This window comes from Thunnus maccoyii, chromosome 13 (genome assembly GCF_910596095.1).
Source record: "Thunnus maccoyii chromosome 13, fThuMac1.1, whole genome shotgun sequence".
Taxonomy (NCBI): Eukaryota; Metazoa; Chordata; class Actinopteri; order Scombriformes; family Scombridae; genus Thunnus; species Thunnus maccoyii.
Window position 1 is genome coordinate 22,113,988 of NC_056545.1, and position 21,762 is coordinate 22,135,749.

Sequence of the window (21,762 nt, forward strand, 5' to 3'; positions counted from 1 at the left end):
AAGGTTAGGGAAAGATCATACTTTTGTCTCGTGTCACAATTCAGTGCTGAGTTATTCAATGTTTAACCAAGACCACAATCTGTCTTACTTTTACCAAATTCTTCAGTAGCCTAAACATAACTGTAAAACCAATTAATATGGGGAGCTCCTGTGGTTTAAGCTTTAAGATGCTGCCCATGAACCTTAACATACGCAGTTCACATCCGACTGGGGACCTTTGTTGCAATTCTCTGTCTCTCTACTGTCTGTAATGAAGGAATAAAAATGCCCAAAAAATATGCTTGAAAATATTAATCATGCTTTTGTTGCTGTTATCTAGATGTAATTTCCCACAAAACATATTTGCTAAAGCTAATTAGTTAGGACAATAATGAACAACATTTTTGTATTTGCACAGACATAGGAACTGCACACACACACACACACACACACACACACAAATCTAACTAAACCTTGCAGAAAGAAACAAGGGCAAACACAGACTAATTCAAAGATACACAGGAACAGGAAGTGCTTTATGAGATAGGTGCTGACACACATTAACACATACTGACTCACAACACTGACAAAGAGGTAGGTGGGTGGGTGGGTTTGGTGAAGTTTAGAATGAGATAGGTGATAATTACTCTGCATTGGCCACTGGGCCTGGCCCCCACAGCACCCACCTCCGTCAGGGAAGAGGGACCAAAACACAACCCGGTAGCCTTTCAGCACACCGTGCAGCGTCAGCCGTGGAGGCTCTGCCCATGTGATCACCGCCTCGTCCGACGTCACCGAGATGGCTCGCACGTTTTGCGGAGGCTCACTGGGCACTGGGGAAAGCAGGGGGCGAGTGTTAGTGCTGCATCGTTCAAATATATGAGTTTTGAGGTTGTTTTAATGATATCTCTGAGGTTATTGCTGTCGATAAGAAGACCTGACTGATCTAGCATGGCGGCTGAAGCACTGAAAATTGATGACTACTCAACACCACAACCCACAGGCAATCTCTGCTGAAATAAATCAGTCAAATAAGCTCAAATTAGCTCTCAATAGCTCCTTGTTCACTGCTAGCTTTTAGAGCACGGAGGAGAGAAGGAGAGGAGGTGTAGAGGGGGGGTTGATGGAGGGGTGGATGAGCACTGAGAGAGAGCAGCATGAATAGTAAAACAGCTACACCTTAAGGGGTTAAAATGCAGATGAGGAGGGCGGGGTGAGCTGAGATGTGGAGGATAAAATCTGAAGGAAGACAATGTTCATCTTTAAGGTAATTGCAGTTGTAGAGGCAGCATCAGACTACCTATCTGGACAATTACCATCACTATTACTGTTACCATGATCAGTGTCTACCATTACTGTCCACACAGACTGGGAGGATCCATATATTTCTGTCTGAAAGAAAGGATCAGCGGTGCAAAAAAAATAAATCTAAGAAATAAAAAGATGGAAAATAGAGGAGGGATGAGTAGGACGAGAAAGAACCAATGGCAGGGAGAGGAAGAGAAAAAAAAGGGGCAGACATTTAGAGAGTAATGGGGTTCCTTGTTCCTCTCTTGCTCTCTACCAGCCTAATGAGGGTGCTAATTAAAGTAGAAAGAATAATGGGGGATGTGCTTCAAATTCATTTCTACCATTTTGTTTGAGCGTTTGTCTGTGTGCATAAGTGTATATATATGTATACTAGCTGCTTTAATCTATGTTTAATAGTATAATATATATAATAATATATTCCATCCCGTTTGTGCATTTACCCTTCTTTTTGACAAATTAAAGAGATATGCTGTATGGATTTTTTCATTTCTGTCTCTCTCTCATGTCCTCCCACATTCTCTCCTACACTGAGTCCGACAGCCTGCACTCTCAGTAGTGTCTACAGTCCTTTCCCTTCATCTTGCCATCTACTTCTTCTCTCCCAGCTTTCTTACCATCTTCCAGTGTGGTAGCGTTGATCTCAGTACTGGATGGGCCGGTCCCAGCTCTGTTAAAGGCCTGGACCACAACCCCGTACTGGGCAAACTTCTTTAGGTTGTCCAAGGTGTACACTTCACTGTCCCCCGTAGCTTTCATCTCCACTATGCTGTACTGGCCGTTGCTGCCTGGACCGTTCTCTCTGTAACCGATCTGGTAGCCTCGGATCACCCCGTTCTGCAGCTCCTTCTTAGGAGCCTGAAAGAAATATGGTGATAATATTAAGCTACATGTCAATCTTCATCCCTGTTTAGCTGCATTAAAAACTGTGCAACATTATAACTGGTGAGTTATTGTTTTGGAATTTGGCAGTAATTTGTTAAAAATGTTGAAAAGAAGAAGAAGAAGAATGAAAATGCAAGATTTTATTGCATTTTATATTAATTCTGGATAATCTGAGCTCCTATCACTGTAATTGATGTAACTGATCTCAACAAATGTATATTTGTTAACTCAGAGTACTTTGGCCTAGTGCGTCAGGTTACACAAGGAAGTAGAAGTGAATCAATTTTTGTCATTTAAAAAAAAAACAAATTAAGCAGTTTTATCTATGTTCCTGTAATGTTGCTGTTCCTCATAGAGCACTAATAACAGCACAAACATCAAACATTTGCACTGCTAGCCCTTTCTTCTTGCTTGGGAACATCACTATTAAAAATTAAGACCGTCACTATGTTATGTATTCATAAATTAAATGTTGCCAAAACAAAAAAAAATATGTAGGTTAATCACAGTTAGCATGCTAAGCAATCAATGTTAGTGTATAACAGTGATTTTCACTGTGACTCAGCTAATCAGAATAAGCATATATAGTAAGACACATGGTAGTAAAGTGATAACAGTAGTGAGTTTACCCTCCATGTAACCCGTATGCTCTGAGATGTCATCGGCTGAAGGATTACTTCCATCGGCGGCCCATCAGGCGCTGTTGATGGAAGATGTCAAATAAAGTGTTACCGTCAAAATTCATAGCCCTGCTCCATACGGAGAAGTGAGAAAGACACTCACAGGATCATTAGAGGAGTGAACAATCACTTACGTGCTTCCTCAGTACTGATTGTGAGCTCTTTGCTGGGAAGGCTACGGCCAATCTTGTTGTAAGAGTACATGCGGATGCTATAAACACAGGCCGGGTGCAACTCTACAATGTTGGCCTGGTTGTTGGTAGGCGAGATGTTCCTGGTGGTGTACATGTGATCCCAGGAGTCTGTTGAATGTGGAGAGATTTGTAAGACATGCATCTTAAAAATCTGACATGCAGACTTAAGTTTTGAAAACCTACCTGACTTGTTCTTGTATTCGATGTCATAGCTGGTGATGATGCTGTTTCCATCAAACCTTTGGATCCAGCGAAGGTTCATGCTCCTGTCCTTCACCTCCCTTACTTCCAGCTCAGGGGGATCCGGTGGTTCTGTGTGCGTGAGAGAGAGAAAATTGGTGAGAGCTTTTCACTAACTGAAGACGTTCACTAAGATTTTCCCATTGGACTGTACAGTTTGTGGTAGAAATACTGTACCCTGCACAGTGAGTTGGATGAGCCCTCGACCCTCTCCGTAGGAGTTGATGGCATGGCAGGAGAAGAAGACAGAATCTCCCCGCTCGGCTGGGTTCAGCTGTGAGCATCAACACAAACAGGCAAAAGTTACAATGTGCCAAAAAATATACAGAAAATTCACAACAGACCTCAGCAGTAACATATATCACAAAAATCATATTTAAACCAAAACTGAGCATTAAATCCTGAATCTGTGAGGTCAGATAATTTCACTTCTTTCTGATAGAATATACTTAAACTAATACTTCATTCATTGCTACAAAGAATAAGTCGACATTTTTGGACATACATTCATTTTCTTGCTGAGAGTTGGATGAGAAGATCAATACCACATATTTATCCTATAAATATAAGGCTACAGCCAGCTGTTGTTGGTTAGCTTAGTTTAGCATAAAAACTGGAAACAAGGGGAAATGGCTAGCCTGGCTCTGTCCAAAGGTGAAAAAAATCAAAAGCGTGCTAAACAAACAAGATGTTTGTTAATTAGTGAGCTTTATAAGAGCTGGTAAGACAGTGCCGGGGTTGCTGTTTCCAGTCTTTTGCCAAACTAAGCTAATGACTGTGACTGTTGCCTTCAGCCTTATATTAACTCGACATATATGAGAGTGGTATTGATCTGATCTAACTCTCAGCAAGAAATCGAATAAGTGTATTTCCCAAAATGTCAAACTATTCCTTTCAGAGCTGAGAGAGTTTATAGCATTATTGACTTAATTTGCCTTCTACTGCTTTACTTTTTTATTTCACAAGACACTTGTGGACAAACACAAGCCAACACTGCATTTTACAGAAATAAAATTAACTGTTCATTAGACTAAATAACTAAACTTTTTTGCCAGATAATTTATTTACATTACTCTTTGCTCTGTATTCTGTTTGCAGCATTAAACAATCCCTCTCAGTTTTGGTGTATTCTGCTGAGTTTAAATGTCTGCTCTGTATCTGACCTTCAGGGTAGAGATGACTTCGTCCCCCTTCTTGTTGATGGTGATGGAGTAACGGGGGTTTCTCTCAGCGTCGATGACGGTGTCCCCTCTCTCCCAGCGGATGATGATGGGCTGCTCACCCCGCGCTGTGCAGTTCAGCTCCTTGGTCTGGCCCTTCCTTGCCATGGTGGTGTTGGGGTGGCTGGTGATCATGGCAGGAACTGAGAAAAAATCACAGACACATGTCAGTGTGACGAATAGTATTATATGGGGTAATGAAACGAGGGAACAGAGATGTGGTATTGGAAACCGAGGATATATTACAGATGTATATCTCTATTTCTGCCCTTCGTTCTCCATTTTCATTTCACGCTTCAAGCCCCGCTAGCCCTCTTGCACTACCTCCTCCCTGTCTGCCTTCTTCCTCTCTTCTTTCCATACTCCTGCTTCTATTCCTCCGTTCCTCAGACATAGATTATTGATTGTAGGGGTTCCTGAGGTTTTGTTTTCATCACTAATTCATCAGCCCTTTTTCCCCGCCAAACATTCAGGAGCACATAGACCGGCAGCCGGAACACATCAATCAATAGCATACCCCCAGTTAAGGATATACAGGACAGAGACAAGGTTTTGTTAGGTTCAGTACAGGCCGCACTAGCCTGGGGCAAAAGTGCATCTAAGAAGAGTTGATTCCCCACCAAACAGCTCAGGCTTGTCTCTGTATACAGTACGTGCAATCCTGGAGATGTGGTTATGAAAGGAAATGTGCTCAAGCCAGAGAGAGAATGATTGACACTTACTCTTGACAGTGAGGATCATGCTCTTACTGATGTCTGAGCCTACTCCATTGGAGGCCTGACAAAGGTAGTACCCGCGGTCGTCCTCAAGCACATGACGGATGAGCAGAGAGCCGTTTGACATGATCTGGATACGGCCAGTTAGAGGGACTGGATGGTACTGCTGAGGGTTTCCCACACCTACATGGCACAACACAAAGCAAATGCATGTTACTGCCTTCATTTTTCCTTGTTTATGTGACCTTGATATTGTGATGTTGCTGGGATGTGATGGTTTTACCTTTGGCATGTTTCCACATGACTTTTGGAGGTGGGTAACCCTCAACAGAGCAGTTGAGAACGCCAGCTTTGCCATAGATACAATCCTGGTTGTTGGGCTGCACCACAAAACGTGGTGGCACTGAGACAAAAAGTTGCGATTAACTTAAATGAAAGAAAATCTTACATTAAAATGGGAATGTTCTTAAAATAACAATTCAATACAATTCTATGCTCCCTCTGCACATTAGCTATCACATCACATCTGACCTAATTCATCATCATGTCATTCTCCGCTCGCTCAATCCCTCACCAGTAACAATCAACTGCCTTTCCCAGCTGACGGTGGCAGCGGCGTTGCTGGCGATGCAGGTGTAGTTTCCGTTATGCTTCAGTGTCACCTTGGAGATTTGCAGGGAGCTCATGAACTCTTTGGTCTCTATTGCGACGCCAGAGGCGGAGCCTGGCACGATGAGCTGGCCGTCTTTGTGCCAGGTGATGCGTATGGGCATGTCCCCGGATGACACCACACAGGCGATGTACATGAGCTTCCCCACTGAGGTAGAGGGGATATCGAAGGGCTGGATGAGGGGCGGCACTGGGGGAGAGAGGAAGATTGACGAGAGTCAGTGGAATAAAGGCAGCGATAGACGTAGAAGAGTGGCAGTGTGGCCATCTGGAGCAATGCTGAGAGAGAGAGAAGGTCATTGGCCAGTGGGCCCCCCCTCCCCTTCAACCCCCATCTCCTGCAGCCCATAATAGCTGCTCTGGTTAGAGTCCAATTGGCAGGAGGAAGTCATTCCGTTGCCATAGTAATGGAGGTTGGGGTGGGGGTACTACAGCTGAGACATCTGGGGGATTTAATCTAGGCTTCATTATTATTCATCTAATTAAATCAGAGACACACACGCAGGCACATGCACACACCCTTAAACACCTCTGCAGCTGCCCTGCTACCATCGTTACCCCACTCACAGACAAAACAAAATGACACAAACTGAGACATGAATCTATCCTAAAACACACAAATCTACCTGTGTCATACAGCATTACTGTGGAGCTCCACTGCACAAGTTTGAACATGAACATTGCTGCTAATGGCAGTGACCAGGTATTCTGATATCCAGAAATATTTTTTTGCTAGAATGCTAATACTAACATCTGTTACTCTACACATCAAGGTTGTTTTTTTTTACCAACCTGACCAGTCAAAGAACAAACTTTTGGTGATGTCAGCTTTCTTTAGATATATTGCTTTCTCACTACTGTTTGAGACATTTTGTGGATACAGTGATGTGTGCAAATGCCCATAGTATGCAGGAAAACGTCTTTTGGGAAAATAGTGTGAAGGTACAGCAGTGTCACTCTATCTCTATTGTAGCCTCACTTTCGGTGTATTTTTCCCTAAAAACATTTCCCAGTGCAGTTTTATCCATTTGAATCCATTCATCTCTTCTTCTTACCTTTGACAGTGACATGGACAGTCTGGTTGATTGACACCTGGGGCTGGATCAGAACGCTACACAGGTAGGTGCCCTCGTCCGCGCCCTTCTGCACGTCCGTCAGCCGCAGGGTGCCGTTCTCAAACACCACTTGACGATGATTATCAGGCAGCTGCATGCCGTCCTTCAGCCACTTGATGGAGTAATACGGGTAGCCAATCACACGGCATGTTATGTAGGTGTTCCTGCCCGCCACTGCGGTGATGTCCCGCATGGGTCTGATTCGGGGCGGACCTGGAGACACAGGGAAGAGAGGGAGGGGATGGAGGGAGGAGGCCGAGAGACACACAGAGGTCGGAGAGAGGGGCAGATGAGGTGAAGGAGGTCATGGCAGAGCAAGGGAGCAGCCACGGAGACAGGAGGTGAAGAGATAATGGTTGAGGGATAGAGTGATTGGGGCAAGTTGAGAGGTGGAGAGGGAGGTTAGTTATGCTCCCTTTGCTAAAATCTGATTGAGGATATGTGTTGATTTTTCACCTACTCATATATTCTGTGTATCTAAATGATTGTGTGTATTTCTGAATTACTCTCAGATATATAGAAAGATAGATAGATAGATAAATGCATGTACTGTGAGTGTGTGTCAAATGCAAAGTGATCTATGCCTCTCACTATCCCTCATGTGTTTGTATAGAGTCAGGTGTAGAGTGCATTTATATTGAAAAGCAGACAGGCACCTCTTACGTTTATGCGCGCTTGGTACTCGGCGCTACCGGCCGAGTTGCGTGCGACGCAACGATACACTCCTCCATCTCGAATGAGCGGGCTGCTGACATTGACGTGTGACACGGTCAGGCCGTCAGACAGGGTGTACTGGCTGGTCTTGTAGGTGGAGTCTCGCACAACAGGCTCATCGTCCAGCGTCCAGGTGATGGAGGGGGGTGGGGCTCCTTTGGCCGCACACATGAGGGAAAAAGGCTCGCCGGGGTTCACCACCCGCTCGCTGAAGGAAGACACGATACGAGGAGTACCATCTGAGTGGAGAAACAGAGAGAAAGAGACAAAATAGAAAATGACATAGTGAGACGATCTGGAAATCAGCAAGTTCAACAACGGGGGTTAAAATCTGCTTATGCTGATGGTTTTGTGTATTTATTAGATGACACACAACCCAGCAGTGTCTTATTTATGGATGTATCAATGACATTTGTAATGGCAAACAATTTATGCACCGATATTCAAATGAAGAATTCAACAGTAAACGTAGAAGCTATAAATTTTAAGACTGTGGTTTCCTGTTACAGTGTTGTAATAAAATGCCTGCTGCATCCCTGTTTATACAGCATCTGTTCTTGTTTACTTCTCTGACAGTCTCTGTCCACATACCCTCTAGCAGAATAATGGAAAAGTCCTGAGCAGTGTGGCCCTTGCGGGAAGCGAAGCACTGGTAGGCCCCAGAGTGGAACTTCTGTGCTGCGGTGATCTGCAGCGTGTCATTGTGTTGTCCCTGGATGGAGATGTGCTGGTCTGGGACGATGGGCTCTGTGTTCCTGTACCAGGTGATGGTGTATTCTGGAGAGCCCTCCACAGTGCAGGTGAAGAACAATGTGCTGCTGATGCCAGTTTTCAGATTCTTAGGGGACAAGGTCACTCGGAGCGGATCTGAGAGAAGGAAGCACGAGGTCAGAAAACATGTCCGACAACATACATCCAGACAAAAACGTTAAAACATACATTTTCTTACTTTTGATTTAGGCATTTCTTGTTTTATGTTTCACTGTAAAGCAATTTGTATCTAAAAAACTACATGTAATTTTTTATTCTTATAATATTACTTTTGTTTTTTTTATCATATAAAGTATGTGTTGCTTAAAAACTACTCTTTATTTTCGATTTGGTATTGTTTAAACTTGATGTGCACAAGTTTTTAAAGGGTTTTCTGTTATAAATGCAAGGATTATAAAATGTTATGTTACCACTGTACAATCAATTATAAAAATAAACCCTTTAATTAGTTGTTATTGATCAATTTATTAGTGGTTATTAATGCTTCACAGAATGATCATCCATTAGGTAAAAATATATTTTAGGTTGCCAGTTTTTGAGTAAACATTTGTTCTCTACTTCCTGTTCCTGTTTTGTAAGAGTTTATTATTCTTGCAAAACATGAATGATTTATTGATTAATTTATAAACAAATTATAAATCTTTTACTGGTACGCCTTGTAATGTGATACCAATTTTCTCATCTCTTAAATGACTGTAAAATAACTCAACTGGATTCAAAACATGACACCTGGATTCATGTAGACAGCAGGCGTTTACATTCACAGAGACAGGGAGAAGGAGAGAGCACAATCAGTGGTGGTGACTCAATCATTTCGACGCACTCATTAAAAAAGCAGCTGGAGATATCTCTTCACATCTCTGTCCACTTGTGTGTGTAAGTGTGTCTGTGTGTGTGTGTTTTTGTGTGAGAGAGAGAGAGCGTGTGTATGTACGTGTGTGTGTGTGTGTGCAAATGTCAGTGAGCAATAAGGCAGCTGGTGGTGTGTGCTGGGGGGCATTGCTGTGCCTCCCAACCCCCCCCTCACCCTGTCAGAGTCACAGAGTGTGCTGCCATGATGTGCCCACTGGCAAAGCCTACCGCCTCTCCATTCTCTCCCTCTGTCTCGCCTTCTCCCGCTCTTTGTTTCTTTGTATACTTTACACAATGTATATTTATCTCCGCCTCTCTTATTATCTTGTTATTACATTGTTGATAATGTCATTCCAGCAGTGTCTGGATGTCTGATCGTCCCCTTTTTGACCCCTTGTCTTTATCTCCGTCTTCCTCACCCTCCCTCTTTCTCTCTGATGGTGAATGGTGCTGGCAGCTCTGTTACGGATTCAGTCTCAGTCAATTACAGCCCTGTCCTCCCGTTTTGAGACATGATATGATGGGGCATCATACAGCTCGCACACGTTTGTTACAGACACACTCTAGGTGCGATTTATATGTGTGCCTCAAACCAAAAGAAAAGGAGTTTGTGAACATGTGCGTCTGTCAGCCTGATTCACTGAAAAGACAGCGGGAGTGTGTCAGATTGTTTGCAAATGTGTGTGTAGTCGTGCTCACACACCTATCACGTGAAGCTGTCCAGACACCTCCTTTGAGCCAAAACTGTTGGTGACCTCGCATGCATAGCTGCCGCTGTCGTCCTGCCTCAGGTCACTGATGACCAGCCCTGTCAAACGCCGTGTCCAGCGGGCATCTGAGGGTATCGGGCGACCATCTTTCAGCCAGCGCACGGTGGGGCCGGGGTAACCTCCCGCTGTGCAGGGGAGCTCGATACTCTGGCCCGCGTACACCTCCCCTGCTTGGAAACTGTCCAGGATGGTGGGTGAGGACTCGTTGGGGTCTGGAGGGCAGAGATTGGATCATTATTTTGTCAAGACGAAAAGAAATATAAGACTAACATGAGTAAATTAGACAGAGAGGGAACCAAGCTGCTCACCCATTACGGAGAGCCTGGCTCCATTGCTTTGGCGCGTCTCGCCGCTGTACTTATGCTTGGTGATGCACCGGTATGTGGAGAGGGCATCCTCCTTCTGAACATCAGAGATGTAAAGAGCCCCGAAGGAGGTCAGCGAGAACCTGTTGCCTGAGGAAAACATATTCAGTGAAGACAAATATTAATTACCCCCAAAGGAAAACTACTGACAGACAGAAACATCCAGTGAAAATCCTGCACTAAGATGATTGTTCTGGTACAGATCCATTGTGCTCATTGCAAAACCTTATTGTGCTTAGAACAAACAGCTGCCTGAACAGTTGGCACTACCTGCCTGATAATGTTGCTTCCCAAAACTTGGCACTCTTTTAAGGCGTGGAGGACACACAGCGGTCACTTACACCACCCACAGATAAAGCAAAGACAGATTTACTATCCCTCTACACACAATGTAAAACACTCGGGTACCACATTATCTACGCCAATCTGACTAACATTCATACAAGTGCAGTGTAACAAAAATAGAGGGCCAAAGATCAAGTGTGCCACTATGTGATGGGAGCGGCCTGTTTTCATGCTGTGCTCACTGAATGGAGGAAGAGAGTGAAACCAAAAGCAGAGAGACATAGAGGAGTAATGAGCACTAGTCCGTTTAGCCAGGTATGTGCTGTAAAATTGTCAATGTTGCACATTTAATCTTGCATACAGACACACACATATACACTCATTCCCTTTTGCTTACTGTTTGTATATGTTTTTGTGTTTTCTTGAAATACTTGGACCTTATTCCCAAATCCTATGCCATCCAAAAAAAACATCCTCCAGATTCACCACTGAACAGATTCAAATAAAAGAATATATCTCATGTATCTAGAGGGATATAGGTTCACATTTTAAGGTAACTCAAACATCCATTGACTGGATCTGAAGCTACAACTAAGCCTACATTTTGATGAAAGGCTGTAAAGATCCCATGAAACAGAATCTTTTGAAATTAAACTGCTTTTCTCTTCACAATTAAAAGAACACACTCTGTGTTTAATGTTGCGCCCCTACATCATGTTTCAAAAGGAAATACATCACATTAAGGAAGCAATGATATCATGTCATGGGACCTTTAAACATATAGCAACAGTCTCCCAGCTCAAGTCTGACCTATTTTAAATGGTTTGAACAGAATACAGTAAGCTTTAACTATCGCCAACATTAACTATCGCCCATGTCTGGATCCAAAGAGACCAGCGGCTGGATTGGCTGCCTTCATGTGCACTTGTGTATTTATCAGTATAAGTGTTTTATCTACAATCTCTGTGTTTGTCAGGATCTTGCAGAGGGTTGAGCAGGTATGCTGAAAGTAGCAGTTATGGACTGTGCATGTGTTTACATGGAATATACTGTATGACCCAAGAGGAGGCACAGGCTGCAATTTCACTGCAGCCTTTGTTTGCCCCCCAGAATGAAGCCTTACAGGATAATAAGCACTTTAAGACTGCTACTCCCACAACACCGATGACTCGCCTGTCACAACACTCTGACATAGGCAGAGAGAGAGAGAGAGAGAGAGAGAGAGTCAGCTGGATCTGTCAAAGCCACACTTTCTGTCTTTAGCATGGGGCTGAATTCATCCCCTCTGCAGGGACGTGCTGCTGATTCAATCACATTATTTCCTTCACTATCTGTCCATCTTAACTGAGTGGCTTGTTCAGAGAATCAGCCCGTCTGTAGTCGACTCTCTTCATCTCTTTGTGTGAACCCTTGTCTGTCTCACCCTTTTCCTCTCTCTCTCTCTCTCTCAGCCTCTTATCCCAGTCTCCAAGCAGAGTGGCAGACAGAGTAAAATATTAATTACTAAATCACTGTGCTCCCTCAGCTTTTATTCATGCTGACTTGACTAGATAACGAGAAACAGAGCCAATGTGCATTAAACGCGCACATACACACACATACACACACGCAGACACAGCTGCAGCAAAACATGCAGACATGCATACACGCCGGCGCTCTGAGTAGAAAAAGGGTGCAGTTGTTGGTGTTGCATAATGTTGTTTTTCACTTGTGCCACCTTTACATTACACTTAAATGTTATAGTCTCTCTCTTGAGGTACGACAGTTTGATTTTCCAAGTATTGAACGTTTTTACACATACCTGTAGTCTGCCCTGATTTAACTCATCCCTATTCATTAAGCATCTAGAATTACGTCTCAAACATGTATGTATTTTTTTTTATTTCATCTGATTGGAGGAAATATGTGAAATGCACAGAGGAAGGCCCTTGTTGATCCAACTGTTTTCTTTTTCCGTTTTCTCATGGAAGAATTTTACCAAAAACTAAATAGATTGAGACATATACATTTGTGTGGGATTTAAACCTGTATTTAAACTTTTTTCTGGTATGTTGTTGGTATGGGTTCAAGGAGTGGTCTTTTAGCAATCAAAACTATCATTTGAACATTTTGGTTTGCACATGCCATGAACTAGGAAACCAAAGGGACCATTAGGTAAAAAAAAAAAAAAAGGAAGTGCCCATGGACCTATAAAAAGGCTCTGAACAGACTATTTAGAGGTTTACTGCACATATTTTTATCAACTATAAATGGTTTTTTAAAGAGTCCTTTCACCCAGAAAGAAGCTTTTTGAAAGAAGCTGTATTGCCTAGAGGATGGCACACATTATTGGATTTTGTATGAGCATTGGTCAGAGTCTCAATGAGACCCATTCATGGAAAAGATGCAACATCTTTCATTCATTCAGAAGGGTCCGGGGGGGGGGGGGGGGGGGATTTTTTAAAATTTGTATTTGTATTTGCTGGATCAGGAAAATAATGGGCATTTTTGACAGAAAAAAGGTTAACAGTATTGCAAATTGAAACTATTTAAATTGCAGTGTGAAGTATTATTCTCAATCTTTACAAAAATGCTAAACATACATTTAAAAACAGAGAAACAAAATATTTGACTTACACATTTATACTACTTTTAGAACATTTCATAATTGATCATTTTTTTCTTATAATGAAAAACAAACAAGTTTATGTCCCCCACACCTCTCTCATGCCTTTTCCAGCTGTCATTGCTTTTACTGTGTACACGACACATAATGCATAATAGCATACTTCTTCAAATCAAGTCAGACTATTATATGCAATTTTAGTCCTTTATTTGTCTGCCCTTGTCTGTTAGGTTACACACATTTATTTGAGGCTGATTCAAACCCACAGACTGCTTGAAAGGGGAAAATATAAATGAACGATGCCCATGAGCAAGGCACTTAAAATCCAACTGCTGTATTGACTGCGTGCTCAGTGGTGTGACTGTGTGTTCACTGCAACTGTACGGGGCATTACTCAAATTAATCGTATGTCCTTAGCGAACCTTTTTCGTGTAATAAAGGTTCACTTTCATTTTATTTTCTAATCTGACAAAATGCCCACAGCCTCGCACACTCACAACAGGCCAGACTTGCTGCTATGACAAATTCCAAAGTGGAGGAAGGAAAAAGGAAAATAATGGAAATATAAATGTGCGAGAGAGAATAGGAAAAAATGCATGACAGAGAGTCTATAAATAGGATATATACTGTAGCCCATGTGGGTCCAAGACTTTGTGCGTGTAGCATGTGTTTGTGTGTGTGTGCGCGAGTTAGTAGCAGCCTCATTTTCTCACATGCAAATGAAGGCGTCGGCGCAAAGATAACGAGGCCCATATTTCCACCTCCTCAGTGGGGCCATTATTTATTGATGCTCTGCATCTTTCCCCCTCCCTCCCACTCTCACGCTTTCTTCATACTCTCCCTGTTGCTAGGGTCTTCTCATCGCCATCCTGTTATGATTTCGGTGTACTTTCTGCAATTATTAAAGCGCAACGTGTTTACAATCATCAAGGACAAAACCATGGAACACACTGGATTGTGTAACTGCAAAAATCATAATGGTGAATTGGTGGTAGAAGTTAAGAAATTAATTAAAAAAAAATAGCATCACTATGAAGTTGCTAAATATTTCTTTTCAGATGTAAAAAGGTTTCATATCTAATCACAAATATTTTGCTAAAAACCTACAACATAACACACCATCTTTTAGTTCAATCTGGAACTTTGCAGGTGTCTAAAGTTTAGTTCCTTAAAATAAGGACAGTCTGTGGAATTTATTTAGCTTTTAAACCTTCAAGAATACTCAGCTGTGTTAGATGTCAAAATAAGGTTGTGAGTCTCACCTCCTCTCAGAAAGTAGTGGAAAATACTTGGGGCCTGGTCATTAGCAGTTTTATGTGCTGGTCTGAAACTAACTTCTCTACTCTCAACAGGAAACTAATTTAGCTCTTGCAAGTGAATCTGACCTACATGCTTTAGATGAGCAAATTTCCACACTATCAGGACTAATCTATTTTAGGAGACAACCTTTTTACTCTCTTAGCAGGAATTATCTTATGACTTTAACCTGTGTGAAAAACAGTTTTTCTTGTATGTGAAAATGAACATGCAGCAGTTATAGCTCTAAGTGAAAATACCGGTGTTCCTATGGGAGTTCCCAGTATGGACCCCATATCTAATCAGTTTGGAAAAGGCTAATGAGCTATCGAACTCACATCCCTGTTTTCCTTCTGGCAGATCACTACAATCTGATCCCTGGAGTCTTCATCTTACTCAACACTGTTGATGGTCAAAGGCAGTGGTTCCTTGCCTTGAAGGGGTTTCCCAGTTAAATGAAGGTTAGTGTATTTTCTCTGCTCATTATGATGACTAGAAGTTAGCACAAGGAGAAAATGTGCCAAAACAACTGAGGGTCAGAGGTTTCACTCCTCCACAAACTGACAACAGTCTAAATCCTCAGATAGATTCCTACAGTGCAATATGTTTATCCTTTAAAGAGTTGTGATCTAAAGTTAGCAGCTTGGAAGGACTTTAAACACTCATTCTGAGGGTTATTTTTAGGTTTTTTTTCTCCTGCATTAAAACCCAGCTGTATATTAATTGTACATTTTTGTACATTTTTCTGCCTCAAGCCCTTGAAAAGAAAAATGGAAAGTGGTTTCCTCTTTCAGTTTCTGAGGTATCTATCTATAGTGACATGTTGCTGAAATACCTACACATTAATATGAGGCGATAAACATCACATATTCTTATACACATAGTGTATGTCTGCCTTTGTAATTGATATGAAGGGCAAAAATAAGAAATGATGTGTAATTCTTTAGCTCTACTCAACTTTAAAAAAAAAAAAACTGTGTGCAGTTGCTCTAAACTTTTAACCAAACATTCATTGTTAACAATTCTTACTCAGTAAAGTGGTTTATTTTCAATAAACCTTCAAAAGAGAAGTATAGTTAAGTAAGACATTTTTGGAGATATAACTTTAATGATAAAAAAAAATCCATATTTTATTTATGTATTTCATGAGCAGAGCAGTTAATTGATGTAAACTTGATGGCCGACAAGCATTTTGCCACATGAGATCCAAATATTCCCAAAACACTGAAACACACATGCATGCAAGAACACAAATGAACCCACAATGAATATGAACATGAAAGTTTAGTGAGCTGTTGTAATTTGGCAAACAAAATGAAGATTATGTCCCTATAAATGTTTTAAGTTGAAAAATTGGGTGATATTGTGAGTTTGACGTTAGAAAATTGCATTCTGTATCTCTGCCGTACTCTTGCTCTCAACTGCAAGTTGCAGAGAAGAATTTGAAAGAAGGTGAGAAGAGAGAGGGGAGGAGGGACGGATCAAAGACTTGTGACTGTCACAGAAAGAAGAAGAAAGAAAAAAAAAAAAAAAGCAGCGTATTCCGGAGATATTCTCTGCGGTGCTCACAAATGCAGACATGCTTATGCACACACACACACACACACACACACACACATGCATGCACATACAGAATCACCAACCAGGCTTAAAATAGGACAAAAAATATTTCCCTGCTGAAAACAAAAAATAATAAACTATGCTATAAAATTAGCACCGTGGAGTCAGTGAATGGCAGAGGTCCGGTTTTGCAGCAGAGGAATGTGTTAAAGCAGAGATTTGATTTAGAGAGGAATGAGTGGAGGCAGGAAGAAAAGACAGTAGAGGAGTAAAGCAAAGGGAAAGATGGAGAGCAGAGAGGAAAACTGTGGAGGAGATAACAGTCCATGTCTGTGTGCTCCCCTCCTTTCAAAACCTTTATGCAAAAAAAAAAAGGGGTGTTGCATCTGTATTCAAAGCGAGCACCCACTCCACCCTCCCGTTGCTCTCTCCCCTCTCTCTGCTGTGTACATTAAAAGCCCAAGTAGAAGCAGGTGTCAGCCAATTAAATATATACACTTTCCTGGCTTTTATTCTGCTGCACACTTACTTAACATCTATGAATGGCGCCCTCTTAACTCCTTTCAATTCACATTCAAAGCAGGTTTTATTGGCACAACTGATGTGTAACAACTAATTGTGCAATGGGAGCCCACCCCGCTGCATCTCCTCCATAAAAGAGACTTTGTTAACACGACCGAACTGTTCAGACGGAGCACGAGTCACTCTGCCAGTTAAGGCTACACTGCATGAGCAATATCTGAATCTCTACGCTCAATTCTTTCTTTTCCCCTTCTTCTCTGTCGCTTGTTCATTTTCTGGAAAGGAGGGCGAGACGCAGGACGTCGGAGGGGGAGAAGGAGAAGAAGAAGAAGCCACGGCTCTGTCATGTTTTCATTAAAAAGCCACGCTTCACTGTCTAATCCTAACTGCTGTCCTCTTTCCTAACCAATTCTGACTGCTTACCTCATCTTTCAATCATGCCCTCTCTGCCTACCCCTTCCCGCTGTGTTGTGCTGTTCACCGACTCACCGTGAGTAAAGGGGATGCTGGAAAGTTGAGGGGGGACAGAGGTGAGGAGCAGACAAAGGTGGAGGTTGAGGAGAGGCAGGGGGAGAGAGAGAGACGCAGAGCAGACAGACGGAGCAGAGTCCAGTTTCCACTGCGATGGGACCACGTCTCTTCTGCTCCACTGACTGCTCTGTCCCAATTTGCCCTGTGTGACTTTAAACAGTAAACACTGGGGGAGGGGATGATGTGGAGAGGTGTTGGGGTGGGGGCGGCCTATGGAAGAGGCTGAATGGACAGCGGGGACAGACATAAAAACTGTTCATATGCAAAAGACGTCGTTTGCGTACATATAACTCAACACAACGCTGCAGAGACGCCATGTTCCCCCCCATAAACCCGTCCAAACCAGACAGGCAGACGATGCTGCATAAAGCTAAATGGACCATCTCAGATAGAGGGAGCGCTGAGGAGATTAAGCATCAGTAGAGGCATCAGAGGAAACGAGGGATGGAGGGGAAAGAGGGTGGGAGGATAGGAGAGAAATGGTGAGAGATGTAGAAATAGGACTCCATTATTCATGACGTGTGTTTTATGTGCTTGGTGACATCTGGGACAGCAGTGATAATGAGAGTCCCGGGAGAGAGAAACCACATACATACGCGCACACACACACACACACATACACACACACACACACACATCCCGATGCACCACACCATACAGAAAGCGTGCCACCATGGTCCAAACACCTACCCTCAACTGGATATCCCATTAACTCCTATTGAACTGTTAATTGTATGTGAACTAAGGCTTAAACATTGAAGTTCTTTAAAAAAAATGTCACTCAGTAAAAGTAAACATCCAGCGTCAGAGGTCTCGCCCCTCCACCTTGTTTTGATTTAGCCGCAGATAAGAGACAGAGCTGGATATATGTTGTGTATCTGCCATCATATGCGTGCGTGTGTGTGTGTCTGTGTGTGTGTGTGTGTGTGTGGTGTGTGTTTGTGCAGCAGTTAAGCCCTCTCTCTCTCCATGCTGGGCAATGACACTCCTCTGCCACCAGCACTCTAATAGGGAGGGACCAGGCAGCTCACAGTGCTGCTAATGCAGCTCACTGCCCCGGGCCATGGGCTAAGCTGGAGTACACAGCATCACACACACACACACACACACACACACACACACACACACACACACACACACACACACACACACACACACACACATTTACGGTGTTTACCAGAAAGGACAGTTGAGATCCCCAACTGAAAGCCAAATGAACATAAATACACTCAGAATCAAAGTATCAAATATCACAATCTCACATTTACCAAAGTCAAATAACAGAAATGATCGTCCACATCAGAATCATTATCATCAACAGCTAGTTGAAAGTGCTGTGTAAAATCCACTGTGTTGCTCTTTAGAGGTGGTAATCACCGAAGATGGTTTGAAAGTAAAAGAGATCACCCGCTGGCCTCTGCTCAACAACATTCAGCGGGTAAAGTTTGAATCTGCATCCCATCTGCCAAACAGGAAGAAGCCTCTTTCAAAACCTCTCATTTTTAATCTGTGGCTCACAGTTCAGACTATACTGCTGTCTCCTGAAGGTGCCATAAAGATGTTTGTATTCATTCACCTGAGGGAGATTGGTGCAGTGGTGCAGTGGTTAGCACTATTGCCTCACAGCAAATATACTAAGTTTGAACCCAGAAATTGTCAGTTTGGTCGTCTCTGCATTGGATTGTTCTCCCTGTGTCTGCATTTCCTCCCACAGTCCAAAGACATGCAGGTTAAGTGATTTGGAGACTTTAAATTGCCTGTAAGTGTGTTTCCTGACTACTGTATATGTTTTTGACTTATAACAGACTGGTTACCAGTCCAGGGTATACTGGTATAGGCTCCAGTCCGCTTGGGTATTGATAATGGATGAATTTACATCCGCTCTTCTCCAACAACTCGTCTCTATCATCTCCTCTGTAATCTTCTTACCTATTCAAGGTAACTTTGATAAATTAAAACAAATTAAATTGATGATGGTCATGATTGGATGCATTCAGATGCTTCCTGTTCTTTGCGTTTCACCACCACTGTGTCTTGCATGCTGCTTGTCCCTTCTGCTTTTTCATAATTTAGTTCAAAAATATATTTTAGGGTTGAATCTCAAATCGGTTTTCAAAACTTCTCACCTTGTCATCATCTTGGGATCTATGGTCTTTTAAAAACAAATCCCCAAAACAAACAGTGGGTACCTTTACAAACCTGGCAAAGTGTACATAGTGTTCTGTATATGTTAATAGATATCCTATGATCACATTATCTACTGAATATACATATACTGGACATTAATGTAGACACAAACTGGCAATATCACTCTTTGCAGGATACCATCCCGTTGTCCTGCAGGTGACTTGCATCTGCACAATACTGAATTTCAATTTTGGAGTGAAACAAACCCTCTTTATGTTATAAATCCACAAAGAAAATACTGATTGCCATTTGCTCTGTATCTGTATTTGCTCTGTATAATATGTATATTATAGTGTATGCAGGACTGAATTGTTAACTGAAGTCTAAACAGAGTGTGACAGTACAGAGAAACAGAGTGAGCAAACATGCTGTAACCATGTTGAATTATTGACTTGCTTACACATGACATTTTCTATGTACATACTAATCCACCGCACCAACAAACAACAGCCGAGAAACATGGCACCCTTTTCCTCAGACATTTCTATCACATTAACCCCAGAGCAGCATTTTAGATCCGCTCACCTCCTTCACCTTCCCGCCCACCGCAGTCAATCAAGGCCTGCAGTGTTGATCTGGCCTTTATGTGTGTTTGGACAGCTAATAGTGAGGCGGATCAATAGGTCTGATTGAGATGTCATGTAGGAACATGGCACTCGGATGACCACCAGGGATCCCATTTGATCCCCGATCATGTCTGCTGTCGGTCTCCGGACAACCAGCTGCGTTCACAGCAACACCGTAAAAAAGAAATCTCTCCATCAGTATCACTAAAATATGAAATTTATCACAAAAAAAAAAAAAAATCAATGTGGAATTTGTCTATTATGGGCTTCATTAACTATATCTGATTTTGGCATACACCTCCAGTTTCTAGTTTTTTTTCCCCTAATTTCCCTTATTATACTGGGAAATGATATGGGAAATTTATTTGAATACTCTAAAATGCAGGTAACAATGATTATTAACCATTGCTGAATGATGTCAATTTAAACCATTACATTAAGAAATGTTATAAGGATTAGAGAGAAAATGACTAAGAAGAAGACAGGAATGAGCCCCACAAAGATGGAGGGAGTAAATCAGAACCAAACTTGTTGCCATTGCAGCGAGCTGTTGAGTAAATAAGCATTTCCTTAAATACAATTTCTTAGTAGAGCCTGCTGTAATCTTCTCGCACTAATCCTTCTTTCACTAGCCTAAACAAAAGAGTGGAAGAAAGCGGGAGAAAAGGGGTAAAAACCTCTTTACTCAAATCCTATTTCTTAACCCAATCCATGCCACATAAACCCTCTACTCTCTTCCTCTAAGCCTTGACACAAGCTCTCCTGCTTTCACTTTCCTTAACGACTCCAAGTGTGTGGTAGAGGGGAAGACTTACAATAAGAAGTGCAGATTAACAACTATCCTTTACAGAGCCAGTGAGTAAAAATTATTTGGTTACTCTCATTTGATAAAACACTAAAATGATCCTGCAGGAGTTGGACTGGATGATATGACCTTAAATCTATGTAATGATCCCCATATCTTGTAACAATACTTTGTTTATACATCACTGCATATGTTTTCTTTCTCATTGTAACTTACTTCTGCCATGTTTAATTATAGTATGATCAGTTAAGGATACTGTGCTTTTGGCTTATTGGTTAGTTGCTTCTGGTTATTTATTGTAGCTACTTTATAAAGTAGATATTTATTGAAAATATCAACAAATCCTGAAGATTTCTGCAATAATATAATAATGATAATAAACTTGAAAAGAAATAAAAAACAAAAAAAACCTATGTAAATTACACTAATCCACTGAATCATGATTTTTCTACTTGTTTTGTTATGTTGTGTAATATTGTTTTTCCCAGATCTCAGAAATTAATTGGCGAATACAATGTTATCGTAACCAATAGAAACGATGGCAAAAGCTGTGAAAATAAGACCCTAGTTTTTAATAAACTGTAATTATCTTTTAAGACACATGATTAGAAATTTGTAAATCAAAACCAGACTTCGCCAACTCTCTCTCAGTTTTCTCACACAGCCTGGCTTGGAGGGTGAGATAGTGGCCAGATTTCTGTCAGAGTGATGTGCTCGCAGGGGCTTTCCCATCTCTCCCTCTTACACTGATTGACACTGATACACTGATGCACTGTAAACATGCTCATACTGCATATGTGTGTTAGTCTCTGCGTGTGTGCGTGCATGTACTTCTGTGCTGGAGTGTATTTGACAGAGACACAAAGAGAAAAAAGGCAGGGGAAAGCGATGGCGGCGGCGATAGAGTGTGTACATGTCTGTGTTAAG

General features: G+C 42.0%; 1 protein-coding gene across 2 annotated transcripts in view; it reads right to left on the bottom strand.

The window, feature by feature from the left end:
• Positions 1 to 21,762, bottom strand: part of LOC121909666 (Down syndrome cell adhesion molecule-like protein 1 homolog) — a 51,903-nt gene that overhangs the window by 12,180 nt on the left and 17,961 nt on the right. Inside the window, exons 4-18 of one of the 2 annotated variants that reach the window (XM_042430221.1) lie at positions 10,422 to 10,568; positions 10,047 to 10,325; positions 8,312 to 8,587; positions 7,663 to 7,959; positions 6,947 to 7,219; positions 5,797 to 6,081; positions 5,506 to 5,625; positions 5,229 to 5,405; positions 4,450 to 4,649; positions 3,464 to 3,560; positions 3,230 to 3,358; positions 2,987 to 3,154; positions 2,802 to 2,872; positions 1,905 to 2,145; positions 666 to 812 (exon numbers count right to left, since the gene is read on the bottom strand). In XM_042430221.1, coding sequence (XP_042286155.1) covers positions 666 to 812; positions 1,905 to 2,145; positions 2,802 to 2,872; positions 2,987 to 3,154; positions 3,230 to 3,358; positions 3,464 to 3,560; positions 4,450 to 4,649; positions 5,229 to 5,405; positions 5,506 to 5,625; positions 5,797 to 6,081; positions 6,947 to 7,219; positions 7,663 to 7,959; positions 8,312 to 8,587; positions 10,047 to 10,325; positions 10,422 to 10,568 — 2,907 coding nt within the window. Of the gene's footprint in view, positions 1 to 665; positions 813 to 1,904; positions 2,146 to 2,801; positions 2,873 to 2,986; positions 3,155 to 3,229; positions 3,359 to 3,463; positions 3,561 to 4,449; positions 4,650 to 5,228; positions 5,406 to 5,505; positions 5,626 to 5,796; positions 6,082 to 6,946; positions 7,220 to 7,662; positions 7,960 to 8,311; positions 8,588 to 10,046; positions 10,326 to 10,421; positions 10,569 to 21,762 lie in introns of those variants that run through there. The other variant, XM_042430222.1, reaches the window with a different exon arrangement.